Genomic DNA, 18,978 nt, shown 5'->3' on the forward strand with positions numbered 1-18,978 from the left:
ATGCAATGACAATATAATAGCGTCATCTCAATAACAAAAAAACGGCTCCAGCACACCCGCGACCCCCACGGGGACTAAGCGGTTCAGAAAATGGATGGGCGGATATCCGGACGGATGGGCGGATGGACGGACGGGCGGATGGATGGATGGATGGATGGATGGATGGATGGATGGATGGATGGATGGATGGATGGATGGATGGATGGATGGATGGATGGACGGACGGACGGACGGATGGATGGATGGTTGGACGGTATTAAAATAAAAGTGAACTTCAGCTCCGTGTGGTTGCTATTTTTTTGTTTGTAGCACCATCACGTGGAAGTCTAAGAAAACAACAAGAACTTACAAAGGGTGAAAATTGAAACAAAAGACGTTTTGATCAAATATTTGTGTCGTCATTATGTTTGTCATGTTTTATTTGGGCAAATCCCTTACGTCTTTTATGGCGACATTACCGTATTATAGGCGGCTATCAAACAAATGAAAGCCGCATGCGTCACTTTTATTTTGTAGGAATTACGGTGCTCTCCGCTGACGTCACTTTTACGTGATGGGAATTACGGTACATGCTGCTAGCTGCTACTCTGCCTTGACGTCCTGGGAAGAAAAAAAACATTCAACGGTCTTTGCTGTGGACCGTTATCTGTTTCCTTCCTTTGCCCCCAGAGCAGACGAATTGACGGAAGGGTCAACAAATTAGTTTGTGGTGCTGTTGTTTTTGCTAGCAAAGCATCTTTTAGGTTGCAGGCCGGCCGGTAGCTGCGTTAGCTAGCTAGCTAGCTAGCTAGCAAGGGAGGGAGGAAGGAGGCACCTGCAGAAAGAAAGAAAGCAAACGTTATGGAATTCCCTTTTAATGTTAACCAACTGTTTCCAGAGAGGTTCTCCATTTTGGACAAGAACCTTGTTGTTGAACATGCGTCTCCGACAAGGTAAAGCTACTGCTTCTGTCTCCCACCCTGCTGCCTTGCCTTGGCTTGGCTTGCCTTGGCTTGTCAGGGACCATAGTTGTTACAGGAAGCGAGCGTTGCGTTACTTGGAATAGTAAACTTTGATTGAACTTTGTAGAGCAGATCTTCAATCTCACATTGCCACTGTTATTGACGAACTGGGGAGAGCCTCTGCAAAGGTGGGTGAGTGGGTGAGTGAGTGAGTGAGTGAGTGAGTGAGTGAGTGAGTGAGTGAGTGAGTGAGTGAGTGAGTGAGTGAGTGAGTCAAGGCTCTTGCTTGACAATCGGATTTGACACGTATCCACGGTAAAAACAATCAATAGGTGTGCTCTTTCCACAGGCCCAAAAGCTGACAACACCTGTCACGAGCGCTACCAAGTTGCAGTCTCAGCATCATGAACTCTACCTGATGAAGGATGGAGAAAGCAATGGGTAGATCGTATGGCCGGCCATTCGTCAGCTTGCGATTTCCCTCGCACACCATCCCACACCTACTCCACACTGAACCGCCCTCTTTCTTTCCTTCCTTCCTTCCTTCTCACAGAGAGTGTGGCGTAATTGTGGGATTTCTCAAAGTTGGATACAAGAAGTTAATATTGCTAGTGAGTCTTTGGATTATTTTTCTCTCATCAAATGACATCAAGATTAGTTTGACTCGACCATGTATTCTATCCGTAGGACCGCCGAGGTTTGCACACAGAGGCCGAGCCGCTGTGTGTTTTGGATTTCTTCGTAGCCGAGAACTTGCAGAGACACGGATTCGGGCTGGAGCTGTTTCATTTCATGTTGCGGGTAATGTGTTGGGGAAACAGTTGGCGTGCAAAGTTGATGATGAAACTCCACGCGTGCGAAAGCGCTTTGAGTCAAATGAAAAGATTTCATCAGAAATGCCTACATTGTTGTCATCTGTCAGTCACTATCAGATTTTGTCTTTTTCTTTCAAGCACAAGAATATAGACCCTGTGCTGATGGCGTATGACAGGCCCTCTCCCAAATTGTTGTCTTTCCTGGCCAAGCATTACTGCCTAACACAGAGTGTTCCTCAGGTACAGCCCAAGCCATCGCTTCTTGCAAGTTCAACTATTCAAAACCATTGTGGTTTTTTTTAAACCAACCCCTCAATTCGGCACTACAGAAAAATGGCCTTTTCGCTATTTTTGCACACTTAGTGACATGTCCAAATGATACCACAAGAGGGCGCCGTGGTCCTGCGGAATAGAAATACTTAGTGTGACGGACAAGGGCTGAAATTAAGGCTAAGAATGAAGCCAAAAAGGTGATGAGAGAGGGTTTTTTCCCCCAAGACTGTTGATGATAAAAACTCTTCCTTTATTTTGTCATCACCACCAATAATAAAAGGGAAATTATTTGTGGAATGTGTTTTGAAGAGATTCTATTCTCTATTGCCGGCCGCCGCTGTCGTTCTTTTTTTGAAGTCGATTTATTTTAAGATAAAAGTTGCAAAAGGAAGCGTAGAGGACATTTTGTGTGATGTTTTTACCATTCTCTTTTCTTTTTGCCTGTAGGTCAATAACTTTGTTGTGTTTGATGGCTTCTTCGACAACAAATCAGGTACTTTTTATTTCTTCGATGAGTTTCTGCAGAACTTTGTCGCAAGGATTCTTTTTACTTTTGAACGTTACCAGTCTGACTACTTGAATGCACTTTCAAAGTTGCCGCTGCAAAAAAAAATGGGCATTGTGCTCGGGAGGCAGTTTTTTTATGAAAAAAATATACTGTATGTATTTCACATTCTCCAGGTCACATGCTATGAAAAAAAATATATATATATCTAGAATATAATGCGGTTGTATGGGATGGCTTTCTATTTGAAATCCGTGTCCATCATGTTTTCCAATTTTGTAAAGTCTAAATATCCCAGCAATGATTCCAATCCAATGAAGTTGGGACGTACTTGGCATTTATTTATCCAGTCAAATTCATCAAGTCTCCCGTGGCATTTGCTACATTTGTGTGTATCCATATTATGCATGACGTTAAAGCGACTTTGAGTTTTGCCATCATCACATATCCTTCCGTTTTGTAAGCATATGCACAGGATGATGACAAAAGTCATCATTTGCAAAATGCGACAAGCGTGCAAAAAAAAGGGTGACCAACCCATTCGAGCTGATCTACTTTTATTGCAGTTCCATTTTATTTTTATTTTTTTTCCTGTTCCCCCATCAAATTCTCACAGGCTCGCCTTCATGTCCTCTGATGGCTCAGGGGATGTACGGCTTTTTGTAAGGACTTTTCTATTCTCTGGCTTTGCGTTTCCCTCCCCAAGCGATGTGTTGCTTTTTGCATTGCACAATCCACTCCTTTGGTCAGTCACGTCTGTTGAAAGCTGCCTTGGATCAAGGCCAATGTCGTTCTACTGCCATAGTGGAGATTGTGAATTGTGCGCACGCATTCTCCTCCACAGTGGCCAAATTAAGAACGATTCCCCGAAAAAAGCCCGACAGCGAGATCAAGCCCTATTCCATGGTGCAGAGAGAAGGTATGCGGCAACAAAATCCTTTTGGAAATTTCCGCCACAAAGCTTGTTTGTTGAACAGCGGTGCGTCGGGAAGAGAGGAGCCTTCCGTGGCCGTTGGCATCCTCCCAGTGCTCCCTCAGTGTGGGCTCCTCCCCCACCAGGGCCGGGCTGGGGGTACACCAGAGGGACCAGAGGCCAAATTCTCCTCTCAATGAACGAGTCCGGGAAAGACGCACCAGGTAAACACACAGACTTGCGGCGGATCGGGCCAGCATGGGACAGCACAATGCGGCGGCGGCGGCAGCAGCGGCGGCAGCGCACATGTGCTCACGGCCGCTCGAGCACAAATGCATTCTTGATTGAGTGATTGTTTTGGTGCGAGCGAGTTGTCCTTTCAGCTGACTTGAGTGGCTGCTGACGCTCAGCAGTGCTCCTTTCAAGTACTGCTTCCTAACACAATCTCTTTCTGTGTCTTTTTTTCCCAACCGTTTTCTTTTCTTTTTTTGTCTCCCCATGACTCCACCACCCTTGTAAATGAATTCACCGGCTCATCTTTTTCCTCCTATGAAATAGTTCCCTCAATCGATCTCAACTGGGTTTCCATTGACTGGCGCGGCGTCACACGTATTGTCATCGGCAGCGTATACAATAGTCGGCTTATGATACGACCAATGGCAAGCTCCCTTATGGATAACCATGTAGCTCAGATTTGGCCTTTTTTCATTTTTCAATGCATTAAAGTTCCTAATGTTGGAAACGAATCTTTGGCGCTTGACTCTCAGTTGGACGCACGCGGCAGCGGTTGCTCCTATGATGGATGCAAGCATCTGAGCATCTCGTTGCCATCCTATTTGTATGCCAAGCCTTGGTTCTGCTTTACGTTTATTGTTGTATGATTTTGTGTTCTTTTTTTGTTGCCTGGCACTTTCACCTCCCGCATTCTTTTCTTTCCCCCGCCATGGTGGCTTTTGCCTTTTCCTACTAGCCAACAGGGTCAAGTTGCCAGAGAGGGTCTGTACAGTGGCCACACTGACAGCCGATTTTTGGGAAGACCCTTAGCAGGTAAAGGTCAGCCTAGGTAAGCAAGAAGTGCTTACTGTGTTGTTGATTGTTTTTGCTCTCATTGTGCTCAGGTCTGCGGTCAGCCAAAGAGCAAGCACACTTACTGGAGAGCTTGCCCAAACTACAAAGCAGGTATTCACACTCCATGAAAGAAATCATTGAAAACGGATTGCCTAATATACAGTCGATGTCTGTGAAATGTTATAACATTTATCAATCCAAATGTCTTCTTATATAAGAGCCTTCAGCTTTGAAAAATCTCTTGACCTTCTTTGTAATTGTCACCTTCCAGGCTCCTTCCACCTCCAGCTTTATCTGCGACCGAGGACAATGCCGTTTGCTGGCCGACGTCGCCCGGCCACCAAAAACTACCCCTAGGAACAGGTGCTGAGGTGGTTGATGGGAAAAAGGAACTCCCAGCTCCCGACGGCACAGCGAGAGTCCTGTCGGAAAGTCCGAGACATTTAGCGGACGGCGGAAAGGCCTGCTTCTCTGCCCAGCAGATGAAGCGCTTGCTGTTGAACAGGGACACACGTCCGTGGTGAGTGAGTGAGTGAGTGAGTGAGTGAGTGAGTGAGTGAGTGAGTGAGTGAGTGAGTGAGTGAGTGAGTGAGTGTGTGTGTGTGAGTGTGTGTGTGTGTGTGTGTGTGTGTGAGTGTGTGAGTGTGTGAGTGTGTGAGTGTGTGTGTGTGTGTGTGTGTGTGTGTGTGTGAGTGTGTGAGTGTGTGAGTGTGTGAGTGTGTGAGAGAGTGTGTGAGAGAGTGTGTGAGAGAGTGTGTGAGAGAGTGTGTGAGAGAGTGTGTGAGAGAGTGTGTGAGAGAGTGTGTGAGAGAGTGTGTGAGAGAGTGTGAGTGAGTGAGTGAGTGAGTGAGTGAGTGAGTGAGTGAGTGTGTGTGTGTGTGTGTGTGTGTGTGTGTGTGTGTGTGTGTGTGTGTGTGTGTGTGTGTGTGTGTGTGTGTGTGTGTGTGTGTGTGTGTGTGTGTGTGTGTGTGTGTGTGTGTGTGTGTGTGTGTGTGTGTGTGTGTGTGTGTGTGTGTGTGTGTGTGTGTGTGTGTGTGTGTGTGTGTGTGTGTGTGTGTGTGTGTGTGTGTGTGTGTGTGTGTGTGTGTGTGTGTGTGTGTGTGTGTGTGTGTGTGTGTGTGTGTGTGTGTGTGTGTGTGTGTGTGTGTGTGTGTGTGTGTGTGTGTGTGTGTGTGTGTGTGTGTGTGTGTGTGTGTGTGTGTGTGTGTGTGTGTGTGTGTGTGTGTGTGTGTGTGTGTGTGTGTGTGTGTGTGTGTGTGTGTGTGTGTGTGTGTGTGTGTGTGTGTGTGTGTGTGTGTGTGTGTGTGTGTGTGTGTGTGTGTGTGTGTGTGTGTGTGTGTGTGTGTGTGTGTGTGTGTGTGTGTGTGTGTGTGTGTGTGTGTGTGTGTGTGTGTGTGTGTGTGTGTGTGTGTGTGTGTGTGTGTGTGTGTGTGTGTGTGTGTGTGTGTGTGTGTGTGTGTGTGTGTGTGTGTGTGTGTGTGTGTGTGTGTGTGTGTGTGTGTGTGTGTGTGTGTGTGTGTGTGTGTGTGTGTGTGTGTGTGTGTGTGTGTGTGTGTGTGTGTGTGTGTGTGTGTGTGTGTGTGTGTGTGTGTGTGTGTGTGTCCACATATTGCGTCCAATCCATAGCGGAAGCCACAAAGCTTATGCCAAAATGTATCAATCCCAATTCGGGTTGCAATGAAGCTCCAGCTGCTGAAGACACGAAAAGTCGCGCGCGCACCAGCATGGAACATAAAAGAAAATTTTCAGCGTTGGGACCAGAACTATCTGAAACATTTTCCACTCTGAGCTGTGTCAAATTGGACATGTCAAGCTTGTGGAAGTGCTGCTTAGCAAAAGTCATCCGAATGTCAAGTTGGAGGCAACTCCCACATTTGTCTACAAATGGTCTCCAAAACGTTTGCCCTTTTAAACAAAACGGACTCATTGGTAACCAGTGAGGGAGGCTACTTGCTTTCTACTTGTGACTGTTGGTTTTATACCAATAAATGCCATCATAAATGTTTCATACCAATGGACATTTCTGTATTTACTTGTTCAACCTAAACTCCTGCTCTTCTTCTTGGTTGGGGAAAAAAAAAAAAAAAAGATTTGACACACCTTCAAATAATGGTTTCAACAAGGTGTAAATCACTGGGAACAGTCAAGGGCCGGAAAGACACATTCAACTTTGTCCCGGAATCCTATTTTTGGGGTGACACCTAAATTGGAAAGAGAAAAGTATGGAGAAGTAGAATGTTCTCAAACCTACATTTAAAAGAAAAGTAAGACCTTTGCCACTCAATTTGAAGCTGACCGTAGACAAACGCAGGCAGAACGGCAGCCGGCCGGCTGGCCCCATGGCATTTTCCCATGCACTGTGACTCATTGTTGAGCACACCAAATGGCTCAGTGGCTAGCTTCAAGTATTTCAGTGCATGCGTTTGCTGCAAATGTATGATGCAATGCAACAACCATGTGTAGCTTTCCCAAGCAGACTTTGGTTTCTAGTCTGGCTCAACCTGTTTTTCCTCTCCATTGGTAAAAGAAACCGGCTGAGTGAATGAGGAATGGCATACATTAGGCAGTGACGCTTTAATGATTAAAAGCACGCGCACTTTGACGGCTCATGGAAATCGGTGAGCGTTTCATTTTCCAACCCGAGAAGAAAGAGCTGCACGCGTTCGTGTTTGTCAGAGCAATTGGAATGAGTTTTTTTTCCCCCAAACAAAAAAAAGAGATTTGCTATGTGCTTCACTTTATCCCCACAAAGTTGCTGTTTTACAAAATCACCCTAAGCATCCGGATGATCACTTTAATTCAGATTGTTCAAATGTCGAAAGAAAAATCACCTATGGTGGCTTTGTTCATCATGAACTACATTTGTTTCCAAATGTTATACAGTCTAATGGTAGAACCCAATTCATATAGGGCAGTCTCTAGATTCTTGCGATATCAGCAAATTTCTCAGTCTCATAAAAACAATAGCTTTATTCTAAGAGCAGTCTTTTGTCTCATTTATTATTCTTGTGTTTTTATCATGACATGATTATTCTTGCTCTCGTAGAATCCTAGGCTAGCGCATTTTGCAATCAAAATGCGGCTGCTCTGCTCTTGCTCTGCGAGCATACATTAGCATCCGCTAGTCGGCCTCCCGGAGTAAAGAGAGGTAGAGGTTGGACTGGATGAAGCGGGGATAACAGTCTGTGTCCAGCAGCGAGTAGATGCGCTTCTGCACAAGGGACAGAGACGTGCGAGAGGGAGCCTGCAGCAGACGGATGGTCAGCTCTCTGGTCTTGCTGTCGACGTTCACCTGGATGGAGACCAAAAGTAAGTACGCCACCAGCCAGAATGAGCAGAAAAGCAGGCCCGTACCTCCCGAGGCGAACCGGGTCGGATGTAAGTGTCGCAGATGTCCTTTGCCCTCCTCTGCAAGCTGAAGTTGTGGGACGATTGTTTGTACTGCTCACAGGCCAGATAGAACTGCAGATTTTCCTCGCTGAACTCAGAACGTAGGAATGCCCCGAACACCGAAAGGCCGGCTGAGAGAAGGAAAAAAAGAGGAGCAATTGCAACAATAACAGTATTGATGCCACTCTCCCATCTCCACTTTTGATGAGTAGCGCGTGTGACGGAACACCTGGCGTGACTTGTGGGCTAACAGCTGAGTCACCTGGTGTGCGACTTCCAACTCCCACTTTGCATTGATATCAAGTCGCAAGGGCCTGAACTTGGAAGGAGCCGGAAATGTCGTCAAGAGGTTTGGAAATCTCACATCTTGCACCACCGCCTTCCAGCGCAACAAGTTCCGACAGGAAAGGCTTTGGGACGGACTACGGTAATTTAGAACAGTGGAGGTGCTTACTATCAAGTTCGATCATAGAAGCAAGCAGCAGGTTGACTGGCTGGCTGGCTGACTCACTGACTGACTGGCAGGCTGACTGGGGAAGTCCTGCAGCTCTCCTAGCTTTACTGCACGCCAACATCACTTAGCAGAATAATTGATTCAAATGATAGACGCTTTTGTTATAATGTCCGCTTGAGTCCACATTGCTAAGGACACCTCAATCAATCAAGTCAAGTTTATATAGCCCTAAATCACAAGCAGTCTCAAAGGGCTCTGTCCTCTGCATTTAACCCATCCCCATGTGATTTTGATCCATCCCCTGGGGGAGAGGGGAGCAGTGAGCAGCAGCGGCGCCGCGCTCGGGAATCATTTTTGGTGATCTAACCCCCCAATTCCAACCCTTAAATGCTGAGTGCCAAGCAGGGAGGCAATGGGTTCCATTTTTATAGTCTTTGGTATGACCCGGCCGGGGTTTGAACCCACAACCTTCCAGTCTCAGGGCGGACACTCTACTACTAGGCCACTGAGCTGGACACCTGACTGTTTATCAGGATACCATTTAAGATGAAAGACTTTATTTAGCTACGTACTTTAATAACAGATGTAAACAAGCGTCGACTTAAACTTTCACTAGATTACAGGTTTGGCGTGACTGTAAATCACTCGTCACTTCAGCCTTTTACGTTTCATGAAGCCTAAGTGGAAAAGTTTTCTCCAAGCTGTTTTTAGTAGTCATGCTAACAAAAGCTGTACTTTTGAAAACGTGATGTTTTTCAAAGGCTCACCAAGGACCTCATAATTGAGGTGGATGCGCATTCCAGAGAGAGGAAAAACAACAACAACAAAAAGGAAATGAGGGGCCATTAAGATTTTTCAGCAGAGTCTGAGTATGTACTCACTGGGACTGGCCAGCAGGTAGTCCAGGGATTCGCCCCATTTTTCAATTTCTTCTCGGCTTAATGCGTGCCTCCTGTTGTGGCCTACCTGGCTCCACTGACGCATGAAGAGCAGGCGTGACCTCCTCTCTTTGGCGCTGTGGACACAAAAATGTTTAGGTTTTCAACAGTCAGCCCAAATCTGAAGATATTGTCTCATTCTTACCTGTCTTTGGGTTCTGTGTTTGAAAGGTTGGAGTTTGAGGAATGGGGACTCTGAAATCCATCACATCATTAACCTGGCAGTACTTGGCTGGCTATACAAGTCTACATTGGAGACCTACCTGGCCAAACAGATTCCTAAGGTGCAGTTTAGCCGCCGAAAGTTTGGCTCTATGCTGGTGCCAATGCTGAGATTTAGGTGATGATGGATGGGAGGAAGGGGAAGCAGACGGAGAAGGTAGCTCATCTCTTTCTACACTCTCCGTGCTTCCCTTTGCAGCCGGCGCCAGTTGGCCGTCACTATAGGCCCGATAGCCTTCGCCGAAGCCACAAACTTCCAGGTGGCTCTTGCTCTTTTTGTCCAGGTCTATCAGGTTCTCCGCACTGACACTGAGCTCCTTAACAAGTTCTCTCTTGCCACCTTTACAAGCGCTTGGCTCCTGAACGACCGGACGCTGCTCTCCATCTATCCCCACTTCAGCAACGTCAAGTGAGTATGTGCCGGATTGTCGCCACTTGTCCTTTTCTGCTCTCTTTAGCTCAGTCTTCCTCCATGAGCAGAAATCAAGATCCTGGAGGGATCCCTCGGAGCTGACTCTCCACAGGCTGGCCATGACAGATGCTAGTAAGGGGCAGGGAGGGAATGGAAGGAGCTGCAGCAGCAGAAGAGGAAGAAGACGAGAGAAGAAAAAAAACAATAGGTTGAGGCGCAGGCTGTTGAATGAATGATTTTGGGCGTTTGGGAGAGTGCTCAAATGGGAAAGAAAGAGTTGCACAAACAAGTGAAGCCAAAGTAGGAATTGTTTCGACATATATGTAGAAATGAGCCGCATCACAAATGACTAACATGAATCAATGATTCAAGGCACTTAGTTGAGCAGAATGCCATTTTTAGCGTCACGCCTGCCTTGGGTTTTACTTGAAGCTAAACTGTCGGCATAGTCAATCGTCGATTTTTGCCACAGACATTTAGCATGCGTTCGTATCATAAATGAAAGAATGACCTCTCTTTCCAGGTGTTTCAGGCTACTTCCATTGGAGAGCGTTCCTGCCGATCCCGTGGCACTTGCAGCAATAAAAAGGCTCAGAGTCCGCCAAAAGTGACTTCAGCCAGCCGTCGCACACCGTCACATTAGGACTTCCCTCCTTCAAAAGATGCCTGTCTGTCTGTCTGCCTGCAGATATTAAATCACCCTGAGTGTCACACAGTGACAACAAGACATGAGGGGAAAAATTCCGCAAAGTATTTCCAGTGACACTTGAGACGCGAGCACTGGCTTCCTCCCCATGACTCGCCCCGCCACACCTTCACGTCTGTCTGAACTTGTCGGAGAGGACACCATCCCCCCGTCCTCGAGTCAGAAACGATCAACAAAACACATCATGCTTAAACTTCTAACAAGTGATAACACCATGATATAAATATTGAAAATCGATTGCATATTTCGTTTGTGATGAATAACTCGTTTATTTTGGATATCGCAAAAGGAAAATTACTTTTTTTTTTTTAATACATTGAACGTAAACTGGCAAAAAAAAAGATTGGCGACGTTCACGAAAAGACGCTCAGGCATGCGAAAGACGCCTCCTATGACGTTGTTTGGGTCCTTTAACGTCATAGTGTATATTTTTGGAACTGGACGCTACTTACCTCTTGAACCAAATTGCGTGTGCCAATTGTCAGTTTTAAAATAAAACGCAGTTGATTGGTTTATAATTCAAATGCATTACTTTAGTCTTCAGCTAAAATACCCGGTCAAACGTGTCTTTGTTATTTCTGCTCAATACTGCTAGCTAGCAATGTTAGCGTGCTGCGAGGCTAATAACAATAACAAGGCTTGTGACTGTGGTTGATGTATTATTGTGTATTTACGAAATATACTGGCGCTGCTTTCTTAATGGCCACTAGCATCAATTATTAACTCTCACTTGTGGTTCAAATATAACAACATTGTAATATGGCGGAATCGAGTCTTATTGATGTCACCGTCAAGACTCTGGATTCACAGAGCAGGAGCTATCAGGTCGGGGCCGAGGTAAGGCTGGAATGAGTTCGTTCGTCCGTCCGTCTGTCCCCCCAGTTCATGCCACATTTGCTCGTCCGTCTGTCCCGCCAGTTCATGCCACATTTGCTCGACTGTTCCCTTCGTTGTTCATTAGTTGACTGTGAGGCGGTTCAAGGAGCACATCGCGTCATCAGTGGAGATCCCAGTCGACAAGCAGCGGCTCATCTACCAGGGCAGAGTGCTACAAGATGACAAAACGCTGACTATGTACAGTAAGTAAGGCAAACGACACTGGTGTCGATCGGAGCTGAACGTGCTTTTGTGTCACTTCACGCAGTACATGAAAGGCCCGCCGCCTCGTTTACGTGGATATTTCTCTTTCAGATGTACACGGAAAGGTGATTCATCTGGTGGAGCGTGCCCCACCTCAAAGCACCGTGACTGGCTCAGGGGGTGCAGAGGTATCCAATGAAGGGACAGCAGATGACAGCAGCGCTCATATTGCCGCCTCCCCGCCTCAAGATCGCAACGGTTACGTGATGCTCGGGACTTTCAACCTCCCTGTCAACTTCTTGGGACCCCAAGCCGTACAGGTGCTAATTGGCGTCATAGCCATCTGCTAAGTCAACACTGGCCCACCCATATCATTTTTAGACCATGTCAAACTAAATCACGTTGGGGAAATGACATTCGCCGTAGATACTTGAATGTTGTTTTCGCTGTTCAGCAGATGATGCCTGGATTGGCTGAGTCTGGAAGAAATGCCAGGGTCAGCACCAGCACAGGGGTAAAGTAAAGGTTCTTTATTCTCACCAAATACAGCAACATTCTTCCTCTAAAGCTGACAGGTGTTTGGCTGTGTAGAGCAATGGCTCGCTGAATGTGCAGATTAACTTGGACCAGTCGGTGCAGAGCGAAGCTCGGACCAGGGTGCAACTGGCTGAGAACCTGCTTCGGAGTGCTCACGCTCTGATCCAAAGGCTGGAGGTCATTTTGCAAGATCACACCTTGAAAAAAAAAAAAAAAAAAAAACATCATGATTTGTGCAACATGTGGGTGAATTGGCATGTTTGTTTTGCAGGGTGTTTCCAGTTCACAGGCAGAATCAGAGTTGCCTCACGCATCCTCAGCAGCATGGTCATCCTCAGGCAGAATCGCTGAAGAATCACTACCCATGGAAACCAGTGCTGCTCCTGCTGCTGCTGCTGCATCATCAGCAGCATCCACCTCAACACAGACTGAAGGGGCACCCAAGTGAGTAGTGCTCCAAACCTGTCACAGTCGATAGTCATGAAAGCGTCTCATGGACTATTCCAAACAAAGACGGATTTTCTCTTTGTTCTCAGTCACCCGAGGCCAGCAGAGTTTGTTGAGATTCTGTCTGAGGTGAGGAGGGTAGAGGAGAGGTTACGTCCTTTCATAGAGAGGACCCACTCCATCCTCGGGGCAGCCACGTCGGCAGACTACAACAACAATGTAAGGACCAAGAAAGGGCCTGGCTGCCTGCCTGCCTGCCTGCCTGCCTGCCTGCCTGCCTGCCTGCCTGCCTGCCTGCCTGCCTGCCTGCCTGCCTGCCTGCCTGCCTGCCTGCCTGCCTGCCTGCCTGCCTGCCTGCCTGCCTGCCTGCCTGCCTGCCTGCCTGCCTGCCTGCCTGCCTGCCTGCCTGCCTGCCTGCCTGCCTGCGTGCCTGCCTGCGTGCCTGCGTCCCTGCCTGCGTCCCTGCCTGCGTCCCTGCCTGCGTCCCTGCCTGCGTGCGTGCGTGCTCATCGCAGACTAACCGGGAACATGTTTCATGTTCTCTGATCAATTGATAACACAAAAGGAAAAGATAATCATCAGTATCAAAGGTGTTCATGTCAGAAGTGTCCAAAGCATTTGAGGAATGCAATATGATACAAATCTAAGACACAGGAACGAGATGAGGATCAACGCCTTCTCAACGTGGCTGGAGATGCTCTACGTCTTCTGGGCAATGCTTTGATTGTGCTGGGTGATCTGCGCTGCGACCTGGCCAGCCCTCCTCCACGTCACCTGTATGTGCTCCGGCCCGTGGCTCAGCATAGCCATCCCGTCCTAGTCCTGTCCGGTCCGCCACACGTGAGTCGACGTTGTCGCGCCATTGTTGGAAATTGTTATCCGAATCATTTTGTGTGTGGCGTTTCTTTTCCCCAGGTGGGAACGGCAAACGGAGGAGCCGCTGGAGAAAATCTCGGCCAGCCAGCTCGATCGGGTCACTTGCCTTCCGCGCAGGCTCCGCAGCCTCGTGCCAACGAGACCACGGAAGGACCCCGGGTGATCAGGATCACCCACCAGACTATGGAGCCTGTGGTCATGATGCATATGAACATTGATGGTAGTATTACAATGAACATCAAGTATTTTGCTTGATGAGCCATTTGAAATATTCTGCTCTTGACAGGTGATACAGGTTCTGGACAGCCAAATGCCACAGGTTCAGTCCAACCAAGTGAGTGTTTCTTTGGAGTAACCTTGATACTTGCTATGCTAAAAAGAAATGTTCTATCCATCCATCTATCTATTAACTTGCCAGGATTGCCCCCAGAGTTCATGCAAGCCATCGTCCAGCAGATCTCCCACCAAGCAGCCACCGTGGCGGCGGCAGCTACAGCCAATCAAGCGACACACGCGACGGGCTCGGCAGCAAGTCATGAAGGGATGGTTTCGCCGCCGCCCGCTCAGGCCAGAGTGATCTTCGCCAGACCACCGAGAGGGACCTCCATCAACCTCAGAGTTCCAACGCCCGCAGCAGGCCGACGAGCAGGACAGGTGAATCCAGTGATTGAAAAAGCAAACCTCACCAAAGCCGCCACAGAGTACATTTTGGTTTGTTGCAACCTTGATTTCTCACTGTTAGAAAAACGAGGAGTGAGGAATGTAGACTTGTGACCTCAGTGAATGTGAGAAGTGGTGGAAACATTCCCACATTGTAGGAGAAGGAAATGAAAGTCAAGGGAGAAAACAAACAGATGAATGATGTAGAAATTGTGCCAATGTTGAGGAACATCTCATTTCTTCTTTTTTTTTTTTTTTTTTGTGAAAAGGGCACACCTGTAGTTGGCTCCTCCCTGGCCCAGATGATCAGCAATCTGGTGGGACAGCTTCTCGCGCAAGGTAAAGATGGATTTGATTTTGTCCAAAATCGACAGATGGATGGATGGATGGATGGATGGATGGATGGATGGATGGATGGATGGATGGATGGATGGATGGATGGATGGATGGATCTTTGCTTTCAAATGTTCTCTCCCAGGCGATACGACAAGCTTTTCATCTTCAGCCAGCTCCCAGTCATCTCCTATTGGTCCCTCTGTCAACACGAGTGGCCAGGCGCCGCCACCGGCACACGGCTCGGGAGTATCTGCGGATCAAGCGCCGGGCGGCAGTGCTGGGTCCGACCTGGCCCAACTCCTGGGCTCTATGCTGCCTGGAAGCGGAAGTTCTGCTTCTGGAGCGCCACCCTCCATCACGCTCACTCTGCCTGGCTTATTTCAGAACATGTCAGACTTTGTGGCGGTGAGTTGAAACAGCTCTACATTTTGCTCATCTTTTGTGGATTGATCAATCAAGTTCTTAATTAGCTCAGAGCTTTTTGCAATCTTTTGCCATTTGTGTTGCTTCTGTATTTTGTAGCCAGCTGCCGGCGACACGGCGGAAGTCTTGCAGACTGGCGGGGGCGGCGCTCTGAGCCCGGAGCTTTTCACCGCCATCGTGCAAGGAGTGCTGTCGACCATGACCGGCTCACTCGGGGCACAGCGTGGCAACGGAGAGAGTGTGGCGCACTTTCTTCAGAGACTTTCTCAGAGCAGCAATCTCTTCACACCTGGATCGGGAGGTGCCGTGGGTACGTGCCGACGAAGGGAGAAAAGAATCCACTGTCGCTCCCTGTTTGAAATGGTTGTGCTTGCTTGCTTGGTTGGTTGGTTGGTTGGTTGGTTGGTTGGTTGGTTGGTTGGTTGGTTGGTTGGTTGGTTGGTTGGTTGGTTGGTTGGTTGGTTGGTCGGTTGGTCGGTTGGTCGGTTGGTCGGTTGGCAGGCTTCTTTGGCGATCTGTTGTCTCTGGTGTGTCAGAGCTTTTCCATGGTGGACGTGGTGATGTTGCTTCACGGAAATGCTCAGCCTCTGAGCCGCCTCCAGCCCCAGCTGACTGAATTCTTCAGCCATCACTACCTGCGCGGCGGCCAAGAGCCCACTGACGCTAACGTAGCTGTAAGTGCTGCCGTGACGGCCGGCCGGCCAGATGCGCTCGTCATCAATAATCGAGGTTTTGTTGTTGTCGCTCGCTCCGAATGAAGAGAGCAGCTGATGACCTCATCAGCGGTCTGGAGGAGTACATTGCGGAGAGCTTTGTAAGGACATCCGTCCTCCAACCCAAACGATACTCTTTCATGCAGTGAGAAGTGACCCTTGGTTGGCCACGTGATTGTTCCCTAGTCAAGTGTGGCGGTACGCGATGGCGTGGACATCGTTCAGAGCAACCTTGCTTTCCTCAGGCGACAGCTCACAGGGATAGCCTCACATGTGCTGCGCTGCAATGGTAAAGTCACTTCAAGTGTGTGTGTGCGTGAGTGTGTGTGTGCGTGACTCTTGTTTTTGCTTCAGATGCCACCTTTGGCCCCTCTTTGCTGTTGCTGTGCACCCAAGGTCTGTTTGAGTGGCTTGCCCTCAACTTGTATTGTCTGGGAGGAGAACAGAGAGCTCTGACCGCCGTCATCAGCCAGCGCATTGTTAGTACGCCGCACCATCCACGAACGTTCCACGCCTACAAAAGAGTCAAGGAACTCAATTCTCCTCGCTCTGTGTGTTTGCAGAGGAGAATGTTCTCTGAAGTGAATCCCACTTTGGTGAACTGTTTGACCGGTATGATGTCGATGAGGTTGCATCTTCTTCTGGAGCACAACCCAGTGACCCGGGATCACATTCAGCGCTACGTCATACTCGTATCGGTAAGCGTCTTTTGCGTTGTAAACGTGCTGAAAGGATGATACGAGAGCTAGCCACCGCTGCGGCGTCCATATTTGCAACTTTGATGCCTTTTCAGGAAGACCTGAACCAGACGGCAGCGGCGGACACTGGACGACAGCCAGCTGAGAGTCCCGACGTAGAGGTGAAATGGAAAGTTGCTCTTGAAAGTAGCCGTTGCATATCCTAACTCTTGTAGTCACGGAAAGCGAGGACGCTCACTTTCTTCCTTCCTATTTGCGTTCTCGATGGAGGAGACTTTTTTATCTCCAGCAACCACAGCAGAGGAGGCCAACGCGTCGTCCGGCGACAGCCGAGAGAAGGCGCCCCCGGGATCTGAGCTGAGCCGGGAGGTGGAGCCGTGGGCAGCTTCTCTTCCACCGGTTAGTAGTACGTGTTTATGTCCGATGGAGTCAATACACAGGAACCGACCGCTTTGAAGCTCTTTTCCACAGGAATGGCTTCCAATCATCAGGCACGATATGCTGTCTCAAAGGAAGCTCAGAGCGCAGCCGCCGCTGTCTGACGCCTACCTACACGGGATGCCCGCCAAGAGGAGAAAGGTCCACCATGTCGGAAGCGCCTAGATATTTTGGGACTGTCATTGATTGTGTGTGGAGTGAGTGGGCGAGGAAACTCAATTCCCCAACTGTACGTTCCCTCCTCCTCAGATGACGCAGGGCGAAGGACCCCGCCTCTCCTTGTCAGACGCCGTCAGTCGAGCCGCTCGCTCTGCCGGAGCCCTGCCGGTTACTGCCGCAAACAGCCTCCAGGGAGAGCTGGAGCGCCCACATTTGCAGGATGCCTATGCCACACAGGCAAGGCGAGGGGACTCTCTTTTTTTGGGGGGTGGGGGGGTGCATTATCGAAAGATGGTGTAAAAACAAGCTTTGCGTCCGCTTCCAGGTCAAGAAGGACATCAAAGCGCGAGTGCTCGGAGATCCCGACTACAACGCTCAAAAGTTCCCCAACACGCATCGAGCGTTCTCCTCAGATGACTCTTAAATCTGCAGAAGCTGCATAGCAGAATTGCATCAATGTTTGTTCCTGCGCTCAAATATTTGTGTTAGTCTCGTCGACGGATGCTTTCGTTTTGCACACTCCTTCTCATTTTGGGAGTATTAGAAGAAGATTTTGGAAAGTGGAGCGTGTTTAGAAAATGAAATACAAAATGTTTTGTTCCAAGATATAAAACACGGTACCGTACAAACATGTTACGTTAGATTTTAAATGGCTGTAAAGTTGAACTTCATGTTGTAGTGATCATTACATCAGATGAAAAATGCTTTAACTCATTTGTATTTGACTATTTTAGATGATGATTTTTTTCACACATTTCTATTTTACTGAGCTTTAATCATGTTCCATAGCAGTATTAGATCAGCTTCCCGATGCAGTGAAGGGGATATTACATAAATATCACTCAACAGTTGATGGCAAACAAGCACTACAGTGGATTGATGGAAATAAAGTCTTCTATCCGTTGATTTTTATGTATTTATTTATTTCCGACATCACGTAAAACGGTCTCTCGAAACTACTTTTTATTTATTTTCTACTCATGCCTACCAAATGTTCTCACAATATTTATTTTATTTTTTTACCTCGTGTGGTGTACCTATTGAAGTGTCCATGAGGTCTACATAATCACAGGCCACTTCATTAGGGAAAAAATCATGTCCAAAGCGAAAGTGAAAAGTGCCACACCCGCCCTCACCCCCACTTTCTGATTGGCTGGTTGATCTGTGACGTCACACGGACGCTCCATTAGGTACACCGCCATTTTCTGGTGTACCTAATTCACAGGCCACTTGATTAGGGAAAAGTCACGGTCAAAGCTTAAGTGAAAGGGAAAAGTGCCACACCCGCCCTCACCCCCACTTTCTGATTGGCTGGTTGAGCTGTGACGTCATACTGACACAGGTGTACTTAATCACTTCATTAGGGGAAAAAGTTTAAGTGAAAGTGAAAAGTGCCACACCCGCCCTCACCCCCACTTTCTGATTGGCTGGTTGACCTGTGACGTCATACTGACACAGGTGTACCTAATCACTTGATTAGGAAAAAAGTTTAAGTGAAAGTGAAAAGTGCCACACCCGACCTCACCCCCACTTTCTGATTGGCTGGTTGACCTGTGACGTCACACGACACTCCATTAGGTACAGCGCCATTTTCAGGTGTACCTAAACACAGGCCACTTCATGAGGGAAAAATCATGGCCAAAGCTTAAGTGAAAGTGAAAAGTGCCACACCCGCCCTCACCCCCACTTTCTGATTGGCTGGTTGAGCTGTGACGTCATACTGACACAGGTGTACCTAATCACTTGATTAGGGAAAAAGTTTAAGGGAAAGTGGAAAGTGCCACACCCGCCCTCACCCCCACTTTCTGATTGGCTGTTGGATCTGTGACGTCACTCGGACACTCCATTAGGTACACCGCCATTTTCAGGTGGACCTAATAACAGGCCACTTCATTAGGGAAAAGTCATGGTCAAGTGCCACACCCGCCCTCACCCCCACTTTCTGATTGGCTGTTTGATCTGTGACGTCACACA

At 48.1% G+C, this 18,978-nt stretch overlaps 3 protein-coding genes across 12 annotated transcripts; 2 read left to right on the forward strand and 1 right to left on the reverse strand.

Annotated features, from left to right (window-relative positions):
• The first annotated feature begins 250 nt into the window (after positions 1 to 250).
• On the forward strand, positions 251 to 5,516 carry atat1 (alpha tubulin acetyltransferase 1). 2 transcript variants are annotated; one of them, XM_085901383.1, is made up of 12 exons: positions 257 to 932; positions 1,069 to 1,129; positions 1,291 to 1,382; positions 1,495 to 1,552; positions 1,629 to 1,742; positions 1,895 to 1,996; positions 2,477 to 2,522; positions 3,379 to 3,453; positions 3,512 to 3,671; positions 4,418 to 4,494; positions 4,566 to 4,626; positions 4,787 to 5,516. In XM_085901383.1, the coding sequence occupies exons 1-12, from the start codon at positions 841 to 843 to the stop codon at positions 5,037 to 5,039; spliced, it is 1,191 nt and encodes a 396-aa protein (XP_085757509.1). In that variant the 5' UTR covers positions 257 to 840; the 3' UTR covers positions 5,040 to 5,516. The 2 variants fall into 2 exon arrangements, with proteins under 2 accessions (XP_085757510.1, XP_085757509.1); XM_085901384.1 differs by lacking the exon at positions 4,418 to 4,494 and having other exon boundaries at positions 251 to 932; positions 4,787 to 5,035.
• A 1,779-nt stretch (positions 5,517 to 7,295) lies between these two features.
• LOC147040625 (uncharacterized) lies at positions 7,296 to 10,797 on the reverse strand. 3 transcript variants are annotated; one of them, XM_085900929.1, is made up of 6 exons: positions 10,745 to 10,797; positions 9,561 to 10,613; positions 9,443 to 9,492; positions 9,241 to 9,374; positions 7,870 to 8,036; positions 7,296 to 7,807 (listed from the first exon to the last, which is right to left on the reverse strand). In XM_085900929.1, exons 2-6 carry the CDS (start codon positions 10,269 to 10,271, stop codon positions 7,637 to 7,639), a joined length of 1,233 nt encoding a protein of 410 aa, XP_085757055.1. In that variant the 5' UTR covers positions 10,272 to 10,613; positions 10,745 to 10,797; the 3' UTR covers positions 7,296 to 7,636. The 3 variants fall into 3 exon arrangements, with proteins under 3 accessions (XP_085757055.1, XP_085757056.1, XP_085757054.1); XM_085900930.1 differs by having other exon boundaries at positions 9,561 to 10,091; positions 10,443 to 10,779; XM_085900928.1 differs by having other exon boundaries at positions 9,561 to 10,780.
• bag6l (BCL2 associated athanogene 6, like) lies at positions 10,565 to 17,910 on the forward strand. Of its 7 annotated transcripts, none has more exons than XM_085900923.1 (23): positions 10,824 to 11,474; positions 11,599 to 11,716; positions 11,829 to 12,037; positions 12,175 to 12,231; positions 12,309 to 12,431; positions 12,526 to 12,698; positions 12,791 to 12,920; positions 13,350 to 13,797; positions 13,864 to 13,911; positions 14,008 to 14,231; positions 14,507 to 14,576; positions 14,716 to 14,978; positions 15,096 to 15,306; positions 15,498 to 15,670; positions 15,757 to 15,810; positions 15,896 to 15,998; positions 16,064 to 16,188; positions 16,273 to 16,407; positions 16,503 to 16,568; positions 16,678 to 16,806; positions 16,879 to 16,986; positions 17,095 to 17,246; positions 17,330 to 17,910. In XM_085900923.1, the coding sequence occupies exons 1-23, from the start codon at positions 11,397 to 11,399 to the stop codon at positions 17,445 to 17,447; spliced, it is 3,315 nt and encodes a 1,104-aa protein (XP_085757049.1). In that variant the 5' UTR covers positions 10,824 to 11,396; the 3' UTR covers positions 17,448 to 17,910. The 7 variants fall into 7 exon arrangements, with proteins under 7 accessions (XP_085757052.1, XP_085757046.1, XP_085757049.1 ...); XM_085900925.1 differs by having other exon boundaries at positions 10,826 to 11,474; positions 13,996 to 14,231; positions 14,743 to 14,978; XM_085900922.1 differs by having other exon boundaries at positions 10,828 to 11,474; positions 13,996 to 14,231.
• Positions 17,911 to 18,978: the final 1,068 nt, after the last annotated feature.

The sequence above is a fragment of the Syngnathus leptorhynchus genome, chromosome 20 (genome assembly GCF_054491065.1).
Source record: "Syngnathus leptorhynchus isolate UIUO chromosome 20, UIUO_Slep, whole genome shotgun sequence".
NCBI classification, from domain to species: Eukaryota; Metazoa; Chordata; class Actinopteri; order Syngnathiformes; family Syngnathidae; genus Syngnathus; species Syngnathus leptorhynchus.

Coding starts and splice junctions, on each gene's coding strand:
- atat1 (XM_085901383.1), top strand. CDS start 841: ATGGAATTCCCTTTTAATGTTAACCAACTGTTTCCAGAGAGGTTCTCC. Junction 1,130..1,290: donor TGGGGAGAGCCTCTGCAAAG/GTGGGTGAGTGG, acceptor CTCTTTCCACAG/GCCCAAAAGCTGACAACACC. Junction 3,672..4,417: donor GTCCGGGAAAGACGCACCAG/GTAAACACACAG, acceptor TTTTCCTACTAG/CCAACAGGGTCAAGTTGCCA.
- LOC147040625 (XM_085900929.1), bottom strand. CDS start 10,271: ATGCGGCTCATTTCTACATATATGTCGAAACAATTCCTACTTTGGCTT. Junction 9,375..9,442: donor AACACAGAACCCAAAGACAG/GTAAGAATGAGA, acceptor TTGTGTCCACAG/CGCCAAAGAGAGGAGGTCAC. Junction 7,808..7,869: donor GACCCGGTTCGCCTCGGGAG/GTACGGGCCTGC, acceptor GTCTCCATCCAG/GTGAACGTCGACAGCAAGAC.
- bag6l (XM_085900920.1), top strand. CDS start 11,397: ATGGCGGAATCGAGTCTTATTGATGTCACCGTCAAGACTCTGGATTCA. Junction 12,038..12,174: donor TGGGACCCCAAGCCGTACAG/GTGCTAATTGGC, acceptor GCTGTTCAGCAG/ATGATGCCTGGATTGGCTGA. Junction 13,798..13,863: donor GATGCATATGAACATTGATG/GTAGTATTACAA, acceptor TGCTCTTGACAG/GTGATACAGGTTCTGGACAG.